The 21,860-nt window shown below is 44.2% G+C and overlaps 1 protein-coding gene across 1 annotated transcript; it reads left to right on the top strand.

Moving 5' to 3' along the window:
- The first annotated feature begins 119 nt into the window (after positions 1-119).
- On the top strand, positions 120-20,204 carry ZNF665 (zinc finger protein 665). The gene is made up of 4 exons (XM_031660229.1): positions 120-213; positions 4,644-4,703; positions 11,753-11,879; positions 17,247-20,204. The coding sequence occupies exons 2-4, from the start codon at positions 4,689-4,691 to the stop codon at positions 19,136-19,138; spliced, it is 2,034 nt and encodes a 677-aa protein (XP_031516089.1). The 5' UTR covers positions 120-213; positions 4,644-4,688; the 3' UTR covers positions 19,139-20,204.
- Positions 20,205-21,860: the final 1,656 nt, after the last annotated feature.

The raw sequence follows: 21,860 nt of genomic DNA, 5'->3' as shown, positions 1-21,860 counted from the left end.
GCAACCTCCGCCTCCCGGGTTCAGGCCCCGCCCCTGCCCCGCCCACCCTATGCTCTCAGTCACTCCCGACGCCTGGCCTTTCCCCCCCGCAACCCGCCCCTTTGCCCCGGTCCGCCCAGGCCCCGCCCCCAGCCGCCGGCTCCGTTTACTGCACTGGCAGTTTCTTGCAAACCCGGAAGCAGATGTCTTGGAGTGAAGGCTGTTCCTCGCCGCGTGAGTTTCCTTCTATCTAAATTAAACCTGCGTTTCGGAGTCCCCTGCATTTCCCTACACGATGTCCGGGGGTTCCTATAGCCCTTGAAGTCCCCGCACGGCTCCCTCCATGCCGAGTAAATTCAGACGTTGTCGCGAGACTCTGGGGGGTCGCATCGCTCTGGGTTAAAATCACACAGGCTGGTCCTGCCCGCGGTATTTCGGCTTTCAGACCATGCAGACGCCTCCTTTCCTGCGCCGTTTCCTGCTTAAAACCCTTTGCTGACCTCTACGCCGGCTCTCTGTGAAGTCCTCGTCCGCGAAGTGGGTGCAGGATTTTGCCGTCCCCTAACCTCGCCCTAGTCGGCTACTGGAGCGCAGGGTCGCAGCCCCAGTCCCGGGGAGGCCGCGTCCTCTGCCTGGTTCTGGGATCCTGCAGACCCCACCCCTCTCCTAAGGCGCCGTCGTCCCCCACCTCCCTCCTCCTTGTGCCGGGCCCTGCTGCTCCCCAGGCCTGCCCTTCGCAGTCACCGCTTCCCCTGAGCCCGCGTTGGGGAAGGTTCCTGGGGCTTGTCCTGTGACACCCGGTGTTCTTGCCTGCCCAGCTCCACCCGCTGGAAAATGTGCTTCTCCAGGATGCAGGCGTCTTACTCCAAACCCTCCCTGTGAATGTGTGGGCCAAGGGGATCAGGAGATAGAGAAAGGGGCTGAGAGAAAAGCAGAGAAACGGAGACAGACGAAAGAATGAGGGAAACCAATAAACATGGCAAAGTAGAGGATGGGTCGGAATTTGCAAAGAGACAGTAAGGGTGAAAGAAGTCGCTGAGAAAGTAACAGCATGGAGAAACGACTGGAGAAATGTAGAGAAAAGCTCGATGTCTAGAGAGATGAAGGACAGCAAGGTAGGGAGAGGGGCAGCTCCTCTGACAGAGAGTGGGGGAGAGAAGGGGGGATTTGGAGCCAGGGCAGACAGCAGCGTGGTCTGGGACAGCAAGAGGGGTCAGCCGGTGACAAGGAGAGCAGAGGGAGAACCACAGCAGGGGGAGACCTGGGATCTGGGGGTGCCAGAGAGTGGGGACAAGGAGGTGAGACAGGGAAGAGGGGATTTAACAGAGAGAGCAGAGATAAGGGAAGAAAGAGGCAAAAATATATGGAGATTGGGGACAACTAAAAGATTGGGGTGAAAGAGGAATAAGAAGTGAAACAAGTTGCAAGAATGGAGCAGAACAGGCGGAAGAGAAGGAATAGAGGGAAGGAGAAACAGCAGGAGAGGAGAAGGGCTCAAAATGAGGAGCAGCGACCCAGGCTGAAACACAGACAAGAAAAAAAGCCAGAGAGAGAAGAAGAGAATGAGAGATGTACAGAATGAGGGAGGAAACACACAGGAAGGAAGAAAGAGGGGGACTTTGGCCCAGATGTGTGGTGGTTTCATTTTGTATGGATAATTACATCATGATATATTGATTTCTGTATCCATAATCTAACAATTTTTTTTTTTTCCTTGAGACAGAGTCTCTGTTGCCCAGGCTGGAGTACAATGGCATGATCTCAGCTTACTGTAACTCCGCCTCCCGTGTTCAAGCGATTCTCGTGCCTCAGCCTCCCGAGTAGCTGGGATTACAGGCATGCACCACCACACCTGGCTAACTTTTGTATTTTTAGCAGAGATAGGGTTTCACTATGTTGACCAGGCTGGTCTCGAACTCCTGACCTCAGGTGATCCACCCACCTCAGCCTCCCAAAGTGCTGGGATTACAGGCGTGAGCTACTGTGCCCGGCCCCTAATAATCTAACAAATTTTATATGTATGTATTTTGTTTCTGTTGTGGAGATGCTGGTGAGAATTGCAAAAGTCCTGTCTGTAAGACATGTGCATTTTATAATTCCTAGCATCAGAGGTTAGCTTCTATTTGCAATCTCTGTTCTACCAGAGGGCAGTGACTTGACTCATTCAGTTGTCGGTCACTCTCTTTCCTTTTCCTAGGATGGGGTAATATGTAGGCAAGTGTATGAATGAGGAGGAAAAACTAAAGTGTTTTTCCTACCCTCAGTCAGCTAATGAACACTAAACAAAGAATGCATCGCCTCTCATCACCAAAATGTGTGGGGTGGGGGTTTCTTCCCACCAACATGCAATTCTTCAACAGACACTACCTGACTGTCCTATAATTTAATTCAATTCGGACACTGTCTACCCAGAGTTAGAATTAGATCCCACTAGTTGAGGGTTCCCACTTCAGATGCCAGCCCCAAGTCCCAGATTCTGAGCTTCGGACCCATTGAGTATAAATTGGGGATTCTCCTTATCCCTTCCTGAGGTGCTATTAATTTGCCAGAGCAGCTTGTAGAACTCAGGGAAACATTTTCCTTGGTTTACCCCGTTGTTTTTTGTTTGTTTGTTTGTTTTTGAGATGGAGTCTTGCTCTGTCACCCAGGCTGGAGTGCAATGGCACGATCTCGGTTCACTGTAACCTTCGTGTCCCGGGCTCAGCAATTCTCCTGCCTCAGCCTCCCAGGTAGCTGGGATTGCAGGCATCCGCCACCACGCCTGGGTAATTTTTGTATTTTTAGTAGAGAAGGGGGTTCACCATGTTGGCCAGGTTAGTGTTGAACTCCTGATCTCAGGTAACCCACCCACCTTGGCCTCCCAAAGTGCTGGGATTACAGGCATGAGCTACCGCGCCCAGCCTACCCAACTGTTATAAAGGATACTACAAATCATATAGATGAATGGTTTTAGCAAGTTAATTGAATCCAAGGAAGGGGTTAAGAGCATGACGGTATTTATCTGGTGAGAGTGTAGCCAAGAGTTACTACTAGCATATAGCACACTGAGATCTTCACCTGGGAGATCTGACAGTGTCAGAGTGGGGTGAAATTGTAGGACCCCCCCACCCCCGCCCCTGGGAGTCCACTGCAGAACTGGTCATTGTGGGAAAAACTACACACATTTCGGTGACTACAGGTGAAGTATTCTGGGTTGAGTGTGACAATAGTATGAACAGGTTGATTTTTTCCTGTCTCAAACAGTAAAGGGAAGAGCTCTCCAACAGGCCCACCTACCTGTCTTAAGGCCTGCGATCTCCTCAGTAGGTACTGGGAATGGTCCGTCCCTGCTTCGGGCTGTTGCTGGTTCTTCAGTTTTGCACCACAGTCTCAGGACGGTGGCACTCCCTCCTCCACTGCATCAACTTTTACGTCAAGGGAATTATTTTGATGAGCATATCCAGATTAGTGGTCTTGTCTATTCACACACACACACACACAGGCCCGTACCAACACATATGATTAAATTTTGTACCTTTTTTAGAGATGGGGTTTTGCCATGTTGCCCAGGCTGGTCTCAAACTCCTGAGCTCAAGCATCAAGCAGTCCACCCACCTGTGCCTCCCAAAATGCTGAGATGACAGGCAAGAGCCACTGCACCCAGCCTAAACATTCTTTGGAAGTGGGAAAAAAATTGTTTGAAGACCTCAGCCCTGCCTGACCTGCTCCTCTGGACCTCTCTGACCTCATCTCCTGCCTGCGTCCTCCTCGCTCCCTCTGCTCCAGCCACTCAGGCCCCTTTCCTTTTCTGGGGTCCCCAAGTTGCTCCTGCCTCAGGGCCTTCACATGGGTGGTCCCTGTGCCTAGGACTCTGGCCCCCCAGCTGCAGGTGCAAACACCCTTCCTAACCCAGGTCTTTGTTCTGAAAGCACTTCCTTAGTGGGGGTTTCTGTGCCCTCTCCCTGACTCCCGCTTCCGCGTTCCATCCCCACCCCCACCCTCACCTCTGGTCCACATTGGCTGTTCTGCATGTTTCTCTGTGCTGCTTCACCTTCCAGTGTCTGGATCCTGGTGACAAGGCCCCCAGGGAGAGCAGAGCCAGAAGGTGGGGGGCTGTGCTGGGCTTAGCCCCTCTCAGTGGAGCTCAAGAACGCTGAGGCATTTTGCAAATGCATCTCTTATGCCCCCTTAGCAGAGATTTCCATTCAAGTAAGTTGCAGCCCATCTTCAATGACATTTAAGATTGGTTCTATTCTGTTATTCTGTATCTACCACTGAGCACCAGGGCACTGCTGCTCATTTCTGAAGGCTGAGATCAGCCTGTGATCCACAGAGGGGAGCAGGGCTGTGCTTTGCATGGGGTTTGGTCAGGGCTGGGTCTGTGCCCTGAACGGAAGCTCATTCCAGCCCAGCTCCCCACTGCTGCAGCCTGTGTGCGGGCCTCTCCAGGCGGGGAGCAGATTCTAAAGAAAGAGGTCAGAAACTCACTTGCTTTTCCTGTAGGAGTTTCTTAGCCCTGCATCTTTTCTGGTGCAGTGGGCGGCAGAGGACCATCTTTCCACAGGGTAAGGTCTTCCCTGTGTATGAGGTTATGGCACAGGAGGGGGTGTGTTGATTCTAACCAATAAATAGCATAGTTTTGACATTCAGGATTGAATTCTAAAGTCTCTTTCATGTTACCCAAGGCAGAACCCTGGAAGAAGAGGAAGAGGAAAGCAAAGGAGTCAGGGATGGCTCTTCCGCAGGTGAGATGATATTTTCGGTGGATTGTTCTGTCTCCTTCCTTTCAGAAACGCTGGGCCTTGGAGTTGGGACTCTTCTCTGAGTCTGAAGCGTCCTGCCTGACAGGTTTGCTCACACTCACCCATGCCTTCCCTCAGTCTCTCTCATCTCGCTTAGATTCCATCTCTCATGACCCAGTGACATGAACTTGGGAAGAGGCTGCACTGGGCATCGTCATCCTGGGAAGGGCTCACACCAGACATGGATGGAGAGGGGGTGAGGGTCCCGGGGTGTCAGTGCTGTTGGGCAACACAGATTGTTCAGGCCATATTTGAATATATTGCCGGCTCTGTGTAAATTCTGATAAGAGAAGCTGGTTATGAAGGCAGATGTTACTGTGCACAAGCACTCATGAAATGCTGTAAAATGAGACCACTGTGGGGAAAGCTTTGTAGCCTCATTTATATTGCATTTGATGCCGAACAAGTGAGTCACTGTGTTTATCTGACTCCAAACTCCTTTTTTGTTTGTTTGTTTAGACAGAGTCTTGCTCTGTTGCCTAGGCTGGAGTGCAGTGACGCAATCTCAGCTCACTGCAACCTCTGCCTCCTAGATTCAAGTGATTCTCTTGCCATGGCCTCCCGAGTAGCTGGGACTACAGGCATGCATCACCATGCCTGGCTATTTTTTTGTATTTTTAATAGAGATGGGGTTTCACCATGTTGCCCAGGCCGGTCTCCAACTCGTGAGCTCAAGCGATGCACCTGCCTCGGCCTCCCAAAATGCTGGGATTACAGGCGTGAACCACTGCTCCCGGCCTTCATTACTTATATTCAACCAAGAGAGAAACTTATCCCTCAGCCAGCGCCCTGAAAAGACAGAATATGGATGAATGTTTTCATACTTTTCCTCTCCCAGGAGAAATGGGAAATTGGTGTTTTTCTTGCAGTGACACTGCATCATGCCAGGGTAAGGCCGCTGTGAGCAGATGTCCTGTATTTTTCTACTAGACTTCTGTTAAGAGTTCCAACCTCTTAAATGGTTACTGGATTTCTCACAAAGGCAATTGGTTCATATATTGTTACTAAATTTGTGTCTCCATGGTGGAGGTAGTGTTTGGGAGTTCCTATTCCTCTATTTTATTGACATCATCACTTTAGTACAGTTTTATAATTTCTTTAAATAGGTGTGGAAATGTATTTTAATAGGTAGCATTGTATCATTCCTAGTGTACTCGTGAGATGTGTTGTATGTTTAATGAGAGCTGCTAAAGAAAGAATGAAGATTGTTTTCACAGTGTTGTTATTAGTTCTTATACTTCAATGCGTTCTTTTCCTAGGTTGTGAGTATGTCATCTGTTAGTTTTAACAGGTCTAGCTCCTACTTTACCATTTTCTTGGTCTCAGCTCAGGCATGCTCTGAAGTGGGCTTTAGCTGGAGCCCTGGTGAGCCCTATTTTCTCCTTTTTTTTTTTTGATACAAGGTCCGGCCCCGTCGCCCAGTCTGGAGTGCAGTGGTGCAATCTCGGCTCACGGCAGCCTCCACCACCTGGGCTCAAGCCAACCTCCTACCTCAGCCTCTCAAGTAGCTGGGACTACACGTGCATGCCACCACACCCAGCTAATTTTTATATTTTTTGTAAAGATGGGGGTCTCACTATTTTGCCCAGGATCATCTTGAATTCCTGAGCTCAAGCAATCCACCCGCCTTGGCCTCCCAAAGTGTTAGGATTACAGGCATGACCCATCGCGCCCAGCCGATTTTCTCCATTTTAATTTAGAGCAAATGCATCCAGCATTTACTGCTTGATTATGTGTTTGGTGAAATTTTCTTGTTTAATATTAGCTTTTGGGTGTTTTTCAAATTTCCTTTTTGAACCAATTTTTAATTATCCAATAATTTCTTTGAGTAAATATTGTTGCAATATATACTTCTTAAGTCTATTAAATTAATGTATGATATTAAAAAATGTCCTAACCTTATGTTATGATTTCATGAGTAAAATAAACTAAAACCTCCATTGGGCTTTTGTTAATGCCTAAATATCTAAATTTAACTGGAAAAAATGGTATCTGTATTTTTAATAATTGTATTTAATACCAATTGGAGTACAAGTTCTTACATATTTTTGTTTTAGCATTTTTACAGCTTAACTTACAAAAATGTTTATAAACTAAATTAAGTACAATTCATGCATTTTAATTGTCCCAGACTTTCTGAAATGCACATGAGCAAAAAAGACAACTAAAGATATCATCAAAAACAAATACATCGTTGAGACACATCTCCTTATTTCACTTAATTTAACTGGTATATGTGATGTGCGCACATGAATATGTAGATGTATACGCCCATGGTTTTATAAAAGACGTACCACGATTTAAATAAATTGTATGTGTTTTATCATTTGAAATCATATTTTAAATATTTTTATGGCCTTAAATTTGTTCTCTGCTGCCTTTTTTTTTTTTTTTTTGAGATGGAGTTTCACTCTTTCACCCAGGCTGGAGTGAAGGAGCACAATCTTGGCTCACTGCAACTTCCCCCTCCTAGGTTCAAGCAATTCTCCTGCCTCAGCCTCCCAAGTACCTGGGATTACAGGTGTCCGCCACCACACCTGGCTAATTTTTGTATTTTTAGTAGAGATAGGGTTTTCCATGTTGGCCAGGCTGGTCTTGAACTCCTGACCTCAGGTGATCCATCTGACTCGGCCTCCCAAAGTGCTGGGATTACAAGTGTGAGCCACCGCGCCCGGCCTGTTCTCCACTATCTATTAATGAACTAATAGGATAGTAACATATGGGCATAAATGCGTTTGTGTATATAATGACCTTTGGTGAAGTTCCATATTGTTAGCCTTGAACTTGTTTCAGTTTTTCTCAGTTAGGTGACCTCGTGTCAATTTACTTTTGGAGTGTTTAGTTAAAACAACTCAAACACCATTTTCCCTCTGCTCTCACACCAACACCACAATCCACACAGAAGACTTCTGTGGCCACATGTGAGGGATTTCTCCCCACCAACAAACAGCGAGCAACCAACTGGCTGTCCTCCAGTTCACTTCCAACACTGTCTGCATGAAGATAGTGTCACATCTCACAGATTGATGGCTCAGTTCCCAATTGCACGTCCAGGCCTCTGAAACTTCTGACCGACCAACCTCAAGTTGAGGTTCCCATGAACCCTTCTTTAATTTGCTGGAGCAACTCTTAGAGGTCACAGAAACACTCAGTTTTACAGGTTGATTATAAATACTATTACAGAAGATACCAGTGAAGAGATGCATAAGGTGAGGTATGGGGAAAGGGGTGCAGAGCTTCCCTGCCCTCCCTGGGTATGCCGTCCTCCAGGAACCTCCACGTGTCAGCCATCTGGAAGCTCCCCAAACCCACTGCACTCCAGCCTGGGTGACAAAGCAAAACTCCGTCTCCAAAAAAACAACAAAAAAAGAAATTTACATATTTCTACAAAACTCATAGCCACTTTTATCTTTATTTTCTCTTTTGATTCTACCCAAATTTCCAGTGACAAAGTCCCGAATTCAGTGCTGAAATTAGGCTTTTACATGTGCTTTCTTCTATAAGTGTGACATTGTAATAAAAGAAGTGGTTTGTTGTCCTTGATAATCTCATTTGGCTCCTGTGTAGTTCTTTGAGATAATTCCCTTGCCAGCTGGTTGTTTTACAGATGTGTGCAAACTATATTATACTACTTTATGCAAACTACATTATACTACTTTATGCAAACTATATTATACTACTTTATGCAAACTATATTATACTACTTTATGCAAACTACATTATACTACTTTATGCAAAGAGACAGACACTACTTTTTACTATATCTTTCTAGGACTTTTTATTCTGTTTTCAGTTTAAATTTGCTTACCCCTGAGATTTTAAAGTCTCTTTCTTCATAAAACACTATTTGAACTGGAATATATTAACACATTCTGTGGCCAGTTTTGCTCGACATTATTTTACCCTTCATTCTCTAACATTCTCTCATTTCTTGTACTTCTTTATTTATTTGTATTTGTTTATTTTTCCTTTTATTATTATTTTTACTTTTTTGTAGAAACAAGGTCTTGCGATGTTGCCCAGGCTAGTCTCAAACTCCTGGGTTCAAACAATCTGCCTGCCTTGGCCTCCCAAAGTGCTGGGACTACAGGCATGAACCACCATGCCCGGCCAACTTCTTTATTTTTTAAACCTCGTTTTCACAGTAGTTGAGAGGATTTCAGCCACAGTGTAGCATCTTAAAGACTGGGAAAATTATTTCCTAGCCAGTTTAATGACCAAGAAACTATTCAGACCAATCTACATGTCCGTCATTCACAGTAGAATGGTAAACTAAAGAGCTGTGGGCAGCTGCTGATACATGTTGCACAAAAGGATGTTGGAAATCTCTTAGACATTGGTACCCGTTACTCGGGTACTCAGCCTCTCATTATATAAATGAATTCTTCCAAAATGACTTCCCTTTCAGAACCTTGGACAGATATATTGACTCCTTTGTGCTGATCTCAAGACACTGAGATTCTAAAATGAAAACTCTGAAGGCGCTTGACTATGTAGCCTTCCTTAATGCTTTAGGATTCCAAACCACCTACTTACTCTCTTTGGAAGATTATTCAGGGCTTTGTGAGCTGCTCTTTCAGGTAGCTTGCCTGTTGCTTAACTGATTGCTTAGGTTTAATTTTAATTCCCAGATACCTGGGTATAGGTACTTGCTCTGTCATTTTTAGCTCTTTGACCTGAGACAAGTTTCTCGGTGTGTCTGTGAAACAGCTGTCCCCACAGTAAAATGGGAGCAGATCTTTCTCTCATGGGCTACAGTGTTGTACGTGTTAGTACACATAAAGGATTTAAAATGCTACCTCGCATACGGACCTTGTTCTTAAATCCCTATCATTGCTATTGCTCTCATCATAGTTTTAAAACTCTGACTTGTTTTTTCTTCAAAGCCACTGTGGATGTTGTCATCCTTGAAGACACCACTCATTCTCTAGGTCATCTAGATGCTGAATATTACTTGATGTATCAGACATAATATCTATCTAAAGCTGGTAGAGATGAACTTGTGCTGGGCTTTTTTCTTTTGTTTTGCTTGTCCCCCTGTTGCCCGGGCTGGAGTGCAGTGGCACCATCTTGGCTCACTGCCACCTCTGCCTCCCAGGTTCAAGCAATTTCCGGCTAATTTTTGTAGTTTTCGTAGAGACAGGATTTCACCATGTTGGCCAGGTTGGTCTCGAACTTCTGACCTCAAGTGATTCCCCCACCTTGGCCTCCCAAAGTGCTAGGATTACAGGCATGAGTGAGCCACTGCGCCCAGCCGATTTTGTATCTGTATATTTATTTATTGTCCACAAAACAAAAATCCACACTAATTTAGAGGATATCATAACCTCTTAGGGAAAAGAATAATAAAACAGGATTAAGCAGACATAACTTGCTCAAGTAAACCTTAGTGTGTGAGAATATAGGGAAAAACTGATTCAGTTTTTTTTTTTTTTTTTTTTTTTTTTTTAGATAGAGTCTCACTCTGTTGCCCAGGCTGGGGTGCAATGGCGTGATCTTGGCTCACCACAACCTCCACCTCCCAGGTTCAAATGATCCTCCCGCTTCAGCTCCTGAGTAACTGGGATTACTGGTGCCCACCACCATGCCTGGCTATTTTTGTATTTTTAGTAGACACGAGGTTTCGCCACATCGTCCAGGCTGGTCTCGAACTCCTGACCTCAGGTGATCCACCCACCTCGGCCTCTCAAAGTGCTGGGATTACAGGCGTGAGTCACCGTGTCCAGCCAGATACAGTTTCTTCTACTACTTGCAACACAGAGTGCTTCCGTTCTCCCAGATGTGTTGGGTTTTCCATCACATCAATCAAGCAATTCTGCAGTGGATATGACCTGGGTGTCCTCCCATTCAGTTCAATTCTGACGCTGTCTGGATATAGCATCACATCCCACGGGTATAGGGCTCAGTCCCACAAGGGTGCAGCCACCTAAATGCCATTCGCAAACACAGGTTGTGGCTTGGGTTTCTCGCTAACCGGCTTAAGTTGTAAATTCTCATGACCTCTTCGTTGGGATCAATTAACTTGTTACAGTGGCTCACAGAACTCAGGGAAACACTTGATTCATATTGATTCATTTATTGCTCAGGATATAACAAAGAATGCAGATGGAAGCGATCTATTGAGTGACATAGGGAGGAGCTCTGAGCTTCCATGCCCTCTATGGGTGCACCACTCAAGGAGCCTCCATGTTATCATCTGTCCCAAATGCTCCTCAGAACCTTAATTTTTTGCATTTTTATGGAAGCTTCATTACATAGGCATGACTGTTTACATTATTGGCCATAGATGTTCAACTGAAACTTCAGCCCTTCTTCCCTTTTGCAGTGTTGGAGATTGAGCCTGGAAGTCCCAACCCTGTAATCTTTTATTTATTTATTTATTTTTATTTTTATTTGTTTATTTTGAGACAGAGTCTCATTCTGTCATCCAGGCTGGAGTGTAGTGGCGTGATCTCAGCTCACTGCAACATCTGCCTCCCAGGTTGAAGTGATTCTCCTGCCTCAGCCTCCTGAGTAGCTGGGATCACAGGTGTGTGCCACCATGCCTGGCTAATTTTTGTATTTTTAGTAGAGACAGGGTTTCACCGTGTTGGCCAGGCCTGTCTCAAACTCCTGACCTCGGGTAATCCACTGGCTTCGGCCTCCCAAAGTGCTGGGATTACAGACGTAAGCCATGGCGCCTGGCCTAACCCTGTAATCTTGTCTTGGTCTTTCCAGTGTCCAGCCCATACCGTGAAGTTATCTAGCGGCCTTCAGCCAGCAGTTAGTCTCACTGACGTACAAAAAGATACTTATCACCTCACAGATTTCAAGTGAGTTCTTTTCAGGAAAAGGGATGAAGATCAAATCTGTATGTACCATGATCACAGCCTGGATGTGTCAGTCTGCTTACTTGAATTGAACCTATTCTTACAGCTCTCTCCTCTTCTCGTTTTATGTGAAGATTCAAATTTGCCTCATAGTCACTTGGTGAAATGTGTTTTTCATTTTAGGGACAGTTGACATTCAAGGATGTGGCCATAGAATTCTCTCCGGAGGAGTGGACATGCCTGGACCCTGCTCAGAAGATTTTGTACCGGGATGTCATGTTGGAGAACTACAGGAACCTGGTCTCACTGGGTAAGGATGACTTTCTTTTAGAAGTCAGGGTCTGTTCTTGTGTATGTTTTCATTTTCCCTTGTGAGTCTCTTGAGAGCCCCTGCATTCCTCGATGAGGATTGATGACCTGTTGACTCAGAAATGAAAAGCCTGATCATGCAAAATCTGGACTTTAATCTTGCTGTTTCTTGAGATGGTCTGCCCACTTTGTGGAGAGTTTTAGAGCTTTGTATGCATAATACCTCATACCAGACTTTTAAAATGTTTGATTTTCTGTTTTCTACTTCTGTGCTTTTGATTAAGTGGTTCATGGACGAAAGCTAGATATCTGTGTAGTGTGGTGTTTCCTAACCACTCAGGAGGCATTCAGTGGATCAACTGTTGAAATGTTTTTCCAAATCCATCTGCAGTTTCCTCTCTTCTCATGTTAACCTAAGGGTGCAATTCTGGAAAAGCCACAGCACATTATATTTCTTTTTCTTTTTTTTTCCTCTCTCTTTTTTTTTTTTTTGAAATGGAGTTTCACTCTTCTCACCCAGGCTGGAGTGCAATAGCACGATCTCGGATCACTGCAACTGCAACCTCCGCCTCCTGAGTTCAAGTGATTCTCCTGCCTCAGCCTCCTGAGTAGCTGGGATTATAGGCTTTAGCCACCACGCCCAGCTGATTTTTGTATTTGTAGTACAGACAAGGTTTCACCATGTTGGCCGGGCTGGTCTCGAACTCCTGACCTCAGGTGATCTGCACATCTCAGCCTCACAGAGTGCTGGGATTGCAGGCGTGAGCTACCATTCCTGGCCTTCTTTCTTTTCGTAAGCAGGAATCTCTCCTTTTGATCTGAGTATTATCTCCTTGTTGGAACAAGGGAAGGAGCTCTGGAATGTAGACAGCCAAGAGAAAATAGCAAGTGGGAGTGGATCAGAGGTGTAATTACAGGTCAGAGTTCAGATGGGCAGAGAGAAAGCGTCTCATTAGACAGTGTTTGAGAAACACCCTGCAAATGGGAGAATTTTTTGGGAAAATAAAAGTTTATATCCTGTGATTACTGATAAGAATTTTTTTCCCTACCACTTAATACTCTGTTCTTTAGATGTGTAAAAGTTTCTCCTTCCAACCTGCAGTGGTGCTACAGCCCAAACAGCAACACATGCAATGTCTTGATCATGACCTACAACCGTCTGTTACTTGGTTTCTATGAACTCTTGGTTCCTTTCAAAAGGGTTGTTTTCCTCCTTAGTCTCTCCTTCTGTGCTTGATTCAATCAAAAATCCTTATTTTTCTGTCCACAGAGATCAGACGTGAGGCCTCCATAGTTATGACAAGTGCCCCTATTCATATTTTATCCCATTTCATGAGCTTGGAAGATAGAAAACGTTGGCTGCTCCTCCTTTGCACCTGGGGCCCCAGAAACTTCACGGGGCTGTCTTAAGCTTTCTTTGCCTGTTGAGGTCTCAGCTACTTCTCCTATTCCACTTTGCGACAGTTTGTGGATGTGGGTGACAAGGGGAGTGGGTTGATCTTCCGAGATGATTAGCCAAATTGTTAAGTACAATGGACAGAAACTTTCTCTTTTTGATCCCAGTCCTATATGGGGTGTGTATCCTATTTTTTTACACTTGAGCATGGGATTCATTGAACAAAAAGAACAAACCTGGAGGCATCACACTACCTTATTTCAAACTATATTACAAAGATATAGTAATTAAAACAGGATAGTAATTCCTTAAAAATAGACACATCAACCAGTGGAACAGAATAGAAAGAGTAAAAAGAAAGCCAGATGCGGTGGCTCACCCCTGTAATTGGGAGGCTGAGGTGGGTGGATCATGAGGTCAGGAGTTCGTGACCAGCCTGTCCAATATGGTGAAACCCTGTTTCTACTAAAAATACAAAAATTAGCCAGGCATGGTGGTCAGCTACTTGGGAGGCTGAGGCAGAAGAATCACTTGAACCCAGGAGGCAGAGGTTGCAGTGAGCTGAGATTGTGCCACTGCACTCCAGCCTGGGCGACAGAGTGAGACTCCATATCAAAAAAAAAAAAAAGTGAAAAAAAAAATGATGAATATACGGCCAGTTGGCTTTTGACAGAGGTGCCAAGAACACAATGAAAAAAGGACAGGCCGGGCGCGGTGGCTCAAGCCTGTAATCCCAGCACTTTGGGAGGCCGAGACGGGCGGATCACGAGGTCAGGAGATCGAGACCATCCTGGCTGACACGGTGAAACCCCGTCTCTACTAAAAAATACGAAAACTTAGCCGGGCGAGGTGGCGGGCGCCTGTAGTCCCAGCTACTCGGGAGGCTGAGGCAGGAGAATGGCGTAAACCCGGGAGGTGGAGCTTGCAGTGAGCTGAGATCCGGCCACTGCACTCCAGCCTGGGTGACAGAGCGAGACTCCGTCTCAAAAAAAAAAAAAAAAAAAAAAAAAAAGAAAAAAGGACAGTTTTTTCAATAAGTGTTGCTAGACAAACTCAATATCCACACACAGGAGAATGAAATGGATGTTAATCTCACACCAGATACCAAAATTGATTCAAAATGTATTAAATACTTAAACGTAAGACCTGATAATGTAAAACTACTAGAAGCAATCGTACGGGAAAACCTACATGACGTGATCCGGGCAATGATTTTTTGGCCTTCACGCCAGAAGCTTGTGCAACAAAAGCAAACAGATAAATGGGGTAGCATCTACTGAAAATCACCGCAAAGGAACAATTAACATAATGAGGAGACAACCTACGGATTGTGAGAAAGCATTTGCAATTTGTATATTTGACACCAATTTAATGTCCAAAAGGTATGAGAAATCGAAACTACTCAATAGCATGAAAACAAACCAATTAAAAAATGGCCAAAGGATCTCAATATACATTTTTTTCCCCCTTTTTTTTTTTGAGACAGAGTCTCGCTCTGTCACCCAGGCTGGAGTGCAGTGGTGCGATCTCAGAGCACTGCAATCTCCGCTTCCCAGGTTCAAGCGATTCTCCTGCCTTAGTCTCCCAAGTAGCTGGGACTACAGGTGCGTGCCACCACGCCTGGGTAATTTTTGCATTTTTGGTCACCATGTTGGCCAGGCTGGTCTCAAATCCCTGGTCTCAGGTGATCTGCCCAACTTGGCCTCACAAAGTGCTGAGATTACAGGCGTGAGCCTCAATATACAGTTCTTGAAGGAAGACAAACAGCCAACAACATCACTACTTGCAGAGATAATTTAAAGCAGAATAAAATATCATATAGCTGTTAGAATAGCTGCTGGCAGAAGGACAAAAGGTATGGGTTAGCAAAGATATGGAGACTAGGGAGTTCTCATACACTATTGATTGAATGTAAATTAGTCTAGGCATTATGAAAAATTATGTGGAAATTTCTCAAAAAAATAAAAATAAAAGTACTATGTTATCCAGCAATCCCACTTCTGGGTATACAGTTGGCCCTTGAACAGCACAGGTTTGAATTCCATGGGTCATCTTATACACGGGTTTTATTCCAGTAAATATATTGGAAATTTTAAAAGACATTTGCAACAATTTGATAAAGCAGACAAATTGCATAACCTCAAAATATCATAAAAATTAAGAAAAAATTAGGTACGTCATGAATGCATAAAGTACTACTCTATTATTTACCACCACAAAAAAATACACAAATCTGGCTCTTGAGCTGCTTGCTAGAGCCCGCTCCCACTCTGTGGAGTGTACTTTCATTTCTTTTTTTTTTTTTTTTTTTTTTTTGAGACGGAGTCTCGCTGTGTCGCCCAGGCTGGAGTGCAGTGGCGCGATCTCGGCTCACTGCAAGCTCCGCCTCCCGGGTTCAGGCCATTCTCCTGCCTCAGCCTCCGAGTAGCTGGGACTACAGGCGCCCGCCACCACGCCCGGCTAGTTTTTTGTATTTTTAGTAGAGACGGGGTTTCACCGGGTTAGCCGGGATGGTCTCGATCTCCTGACCTCGTGATCCGCCCGCCTCGGCCTCCCAAAGTGCTGGGATTACAGGCTTGAGCCACCGCACCCGGCCGTACTTTCATTTCAATAAATCTGTGCTGTTCTTTTGTTGCAAAAAACAAAAACAAAAACAAAAACAAACAAAACAAAAACACACAAATCTGGCTGGATGCGGTGGCTCACGCCTGTAATCCCAGCACTTTGGGAGGCCAAGGTGGGTGGATCACCTGAGGTCAGGATTTCAAGACCAGCTGGCCAACATGATGAAACCCTGTCTCTACTAAACATACAAAAAGTAGCTGGGCGTGGTGGCACATGCCTGTAATCCCAGCTAGTTGGGAGGCTGAGGCCGGAGAATCACTTGAACCTGGGAAGCAGAAGTTGCAGTGAGCCAAGATCGCACCACGGCACTCTAGCCTGGGCATCAGAACGAGACTCCATTTCAAAAAAACACAAATCTATGATAAAAAATTAAAACTTATCAAAACTTATACACACACTTACTGCATGTGACACCATTTGCAGTCAAGAATAATATAAACAGGCTGGGCGCAGTGGCTCATGCCTGTAATCTCAGCACTTTGGGAGGCCAAGGCGGGTGGATCACGAGGTCAGGAGCTCAAGACCAGCCTGGCCAAGATGGTGAAACGCTGTCTCTACTAAAAATACAAAAATCAGCTGGGCGTGGTAGCAGGCACCTGTAATCCCAGCTACTCAGGAGGCTGAGGCAGAGAATTGTTTGAACCCGGGAGGCGGAGGTTGCAGTGAGCCGAAATTGCGCCACTGCACTCCAGCCTGGGTGACACAGCGAGACTATATTCCAGTTCTTATGTCCTGTGCTGGTTCTGAAGTAGAACTCCTCTTTTCTTTCTTTTTTTTTTTTTTTTCCAATTCAAAAAGTTTTTTCTGACATTTTAAAATTGAATTCCTCCTCGTTTTTTCAGTGCTATTATTTTTTTCCAATTCAAAATTACTACTTCTCTAATTATTCATTACGTATGTTTGCTGTGAGTTATTTACCATTACAGTATATCACGTTGTGCTTTAGCATTTACTTGTGCATAACATAAATATGCTCTAAATAGGCACAATATAAGAATTCTTTCTCTTGAATTCTAAGACAGCCATATAAAACATATTGCCAATTGGTAGCCTTGGGTCTTGGTTGGAAAGTACTCCTTTCAGGGCCAGTATGGGTTTGCACAATATGAGGGTTTTGTTCACAGATTGTTTAAAACTAGGATCCCCTACTATTTGAATTACATGTTACCACCTTTTCTTTGATAAGGAATCCTATTCCTTTTGTGTTCTGGAAAATTATGGTTCTGAAGAATCATAAGTCTGTTCAATATAACTATTACTTTTGGTATAACATTAGGTTTTTCAATGGGAAATAATTATTTATGTACTATAATTAATTGGAAACCTGTGGTTCTTTATATCTTACAGATATCTCTTGTAAATGTGTAAACAAGGATCTGCCACCAAAGGGGAAGAACAGTATGGGAGAAGCATTCCACATGGTGAAGCTGGAGAGACTTGAAAGCTGTGATGAAGCCCTGTCCTTCGAGGAAGTTCAGAAAAATACATATGACTTTGAGTGGCAGTGGAAAGATGATGAAGGAAATTACAAAAGAGTACTTACGTTGCAAAAAGAAAATCTCCCTGGTAGAAGAGATCAACATGATAGAAGGGCTGCAGGAAACAAGCTTATTGAAAATCAGCTTGGAGTAAGTTTTCAGTCACATCTGCCTGAACTGCAGCAATTTCAAGGTGAAGGGAAAATTTATGAATACAATCAAGTTGAGAAGTCTCTTAATAATCAGGGAAAACATTATAAATGTGATGAATGTGGCAAGGTCTTCAATCAAAACTCACGGCTAACAAGTCATAAGAGAATTCATACTGGAGAGAAGCCTTACCAGTGTAATGAGTGTGGCAAAGCCTTTACTGTTCGTTCAAACCTAACTATCCATCAGGTAATCCATACTGGAGAAAAACCTTACAAATGTCATGAATGTGGAAAGGTCTTCAGCCAACCTTCAAACCTTGCAGGTCATCGGAGAATTCATACTGGAGAGAAACCTTACAAGTGTAATGAGTGTGGCAAAGCCTTTAGAGCACATTCAAAACTAACTACACATCACGTTATCCATACTGGAGAAAAACCTTACAAATGTAAGGAATGTGGCAAGTGCTTCACTCAAAATTCACACCTTGCAAGTCATCGAAGAATTCATACTGGGGAGAAACCTTACAAGTGTAATGAGTGTGACAAAGCCTTTAGTGTTCGCTCAAGCCTAACTACCCATCAGACAATCCACACTGGAGAAAAACCTTACAAATGTAATGAGTGTGGCAAGGTCTTCAGGCACAATTCATACCTTGCAAAGCATCGGCGAATTCATACTGGTGAGAAACCTTACAAGTGTAATAAGTGTGGAAAAGCCTTCAGTATGCATTCAAACTTAACTAAGCATCAGATCATCCATACCGGAGAAAAACCTTTCAAATGTAATGAATGCGTCAAGGTTTTCACTCAGTATTCACACTTAGCAAATCATCAAAGAATTCATACTGGAGAGAAACCTTACAGGTGTGATGAGTGCGGCAAAGCCTTTAGTGTGCGATCAAGCCTAACTACCCATCAGGCAATTCATACTGGAGAAAAGCCTTACAAATGTAATGACTGTGGTAAGGTCTTCACACAAAATTCACACCTTGCAAGTCATCGGGGAATTCATTCTGGAGCAAAACCTTACAAGTGTGGTGAATGTGGTAAAGCCTTCAGTCAAACATCACAACTTGCAAGGCACTGGAGAGTTCATACTGGAGAAAAACCTTACAAGTGTAATGAGTGTGGCAAAGCCTTTAGTGTTCATTCAAGCCTAACTATCCATCAGACAATACATACTGGACAAAAACCGTACAAATGTAATGATTGCGGCAAGGTCTTCAGGCACAGTTCATACCTTGCAGTTCATCAGAGAATTCACACTGGTGAGAAACCTTACAAGTGTAATGAGTGTGGCAAAGCATTTAGTGTACATTCAAACCTAGCTACCCATCAGGTCATCCACACTGGAGAAAAACCTTACAAATGTAATGAATGTGGCAAGGTCTTCACTCAAAATTCACATCTTGCAAATCATAGAAGAATTCACACTGGAGAAAAACCTTACAGGTGTAATGAGTGTGGGAAAGCCTTTAGTGTTCGCTCAACCCTAACTACCCATATGGCAATCCATACTGGAGACAAACCTTACAAATGTAACGAATGTGGCAAAGTCTTCACTCAAAATTCAAACCTTGCAAAACATCGAAGAATTCATAGTGGATAGAAACCTTACAAAGGACGCCAGGTGTGGTGGCTCATGCCTGTAATCCCAGCAGTTTGAGAAGCCGAGGAGGGCAGATCACCTGAGGTCGCGAGTTCAAGACCAGGCTGGCCAACATGGTGAAATGCTGTCTTTACTAAAAACACAAAAATTAGCTGGGCATGGTGGTGCATGCCTGTAATCCCAGCTACTCGGGAGGATGAGGCAGGAGAATTGCTTGAACCTGGGAGGTGGAGGTTACAGTGAGCGAGATCATGCCATTGCACTCCAGCTTGGGCAACAAGAGTGAAACTCCATCACACACACACACACACACACACACACACACACAGAAAAAGTAACCTTACAAAGGAGTGTGGCAAGTTCTTCAGCTACAAATTACTTATTTCACAACATCGGGAATTCATTCTTGAGACAATTCTTACAAATGCAGTGACTGTGGCAAACTTCTGATGAGTTTAAGCATTAACAGACATCAGAGTTCATAATAGAGAAATCCTGTGAATATACTATGTATGACAGAAGCTTTATCCAGGTTTCAGAGCTCAATAGGCATCAAAAGATATATCTTTGATGAAATTACACAAATGTAACATGCATGCCGAGACTATTACTTCTGGACTACACCTATAGCTGAGGATTCATAGGAATAATATAACTCAGTCTCTAGTTTCCTCATAACCCTCTGATATATAATCTGCTGATTTTATACACGATTATACACCTTACATGGTGTTATTTGGGAAAGAATCAAAGGATGGAAGGGCTCACTCACTTCACTGGGTGAGGATTATTTCTCTTCAAGCTCCTGAAGAAGAACGACGCTGCCTTTTAAAATTAAATATAGTCTGAATTAGAGAGCACTTGGAAAGGACAGAGGATAATGAACTATGATGTCACTCATCATCCTTATTGCACTCCAGGTGCCCTTCTTCTGACAGAAGGGCACTGTGGGTATGGAAAGAAATTCTCTACTGGCCGGCACGGTGACTCACGCCTGTAATCCCAGCACTTTGGGAGGCCGAGGTGGGTAGATCACCTGAGGTTAGGAGTTCGAGACCAGCCTGACCAACATGGAGAAATCCTGTCTCTACTGAAAATACAAAATTAGGCACAGTGGTGCATGCCCGTAATCCCAGCTACTCAGGAGGCTGAGGCGGGAGACTCGCTTGAATCCCGGAGGCAGAGGTTGCAGTGAGCCGAGATCACGCCACTGCACTCCAGTGCGGGCAACAAGAGCGAAACTCTGACTCAAAAAAATAAAAAAGAAAAAGAAATTCTCTACCAACAGACCATGAAATAGAGCCAGGAAGACACTCGGATTTTTATTAGAGAAGAGTAATAGCTTATTAGGGACTGATGTGTGGTACAAATAATGCAGAAAAGGCTACCTTCTCCATCAAATGCCAATAGCTGTTGCATAGCAAAGATTGATTTTTTTTTTTTTTTTTTGAGATAGAGTCTTGTTCTGTCACCCAGACTGGAGTGCAGTGACGCAATCTCAGCTCACTGCAACCTCAGCCTCCTGGATTTTAGTGATTCTCCTCCCTCAGCCTCCCAAGTAGCTGGGATTACAGGCATGTACCACCACGCCTGGATAATTTTTGTATTTTTAGTAGAGATGGGATTTTGCTGTGTTGGCCAGACTGGTCTCGAACTCCTGACCTCATGATCTGCCCGCCTCAGCCTGTCACAGTGCTGGGATTGCAGGCATGAGCGACCGTGCCCGGCCGGCCGAGCATAGGAAGTTTAATCAAAGTAACCAGAATCCCATGTTTGTTACTAGGATTTACATTAACTGCTGGAATCACATTTTGCTACTATTTAATTAAGAATGCATCATAGATTTAATGTTTTAACTAATAAAATTTGATGTATTTTGTAAGTATGAATGAATCATTTCTTGCCAACGTAGTTTTATCCTACCTCAGTAGCATACTTCATCACAGATAATAACAGTGCACCATTAAGCTATCGAAGGATCTAGAATAATGATTTCCATTGTTGGATCAAACAACATATAATTTTCAGAAACTAAGTGTATTTTGGTTTTTTGTTTGTTTGAGATGGAGTTTCATTCTGTCACCCAGGCTGGAGTGCAACAGCATGATCTCGGCTCACTGCAACCTCTGTTTCCTGGGTTCAGGCGATTCTCCTGCTTCAGCCTCCCAAGTAGCTGGGATTATAGGTGCCCACTACCACACCCGGCTAGTTTTTGTATTTTTAGTAGAGACAGGGTTTCACCATGTTGGCCAGGCTGGTCTCGAACTCCTGACCTCAAGTGATCCACCCGCCTTGGCCCCCCAAAGCTCTGGGATTATGGGCGTGAGCCACCACGCCCAGCCCAGAAACTAATTGTATTTTGCACTTGAATTAGTGTCTCCACACTCTGCCTTGGGATACTTATGTGGTGTAATGAAAATCCCATAGAAAGGATATTTCAGACTCTCATGCCCTGCAGTCTGCATTGCTCTTGATGTGTATGCACTATATTATTATATTTTTGCATGTCTCTTTCTTGCATGCCAAATAACACCTATGGCATTTATCTTGATGTACATGAAGTGAAAATACAAGTATAGTAAAAATATGACATTAGGAAACAAAAAGTATGGGGAATATGGATAAAAACAACAACATCTCTTTTTTACCCTTGGAATGATCAGTGGCAATTGGAGAAATTAATATATATATATATTTTAAGAATGAACATAACACATTCAGA

This window comes from Papio anubis, chromosome 20, assembly GCF_008728515.1.
Source record: "Papio anubis isolate 15944 chromosome 20, Panubis1.0, whole genome shotgun sequence".
Taxonomy (NCBI): domain Eukaryota; kingdom Metazoa; phylum Chordata; class Mammalia; order Primates; family Cercopithecidae; genus Papio; species Papio anubis.
Note: the sequence above shows the minus strand (reverse complement) of the source record. Positions and strands in the feature narration are given on the sequence as shown.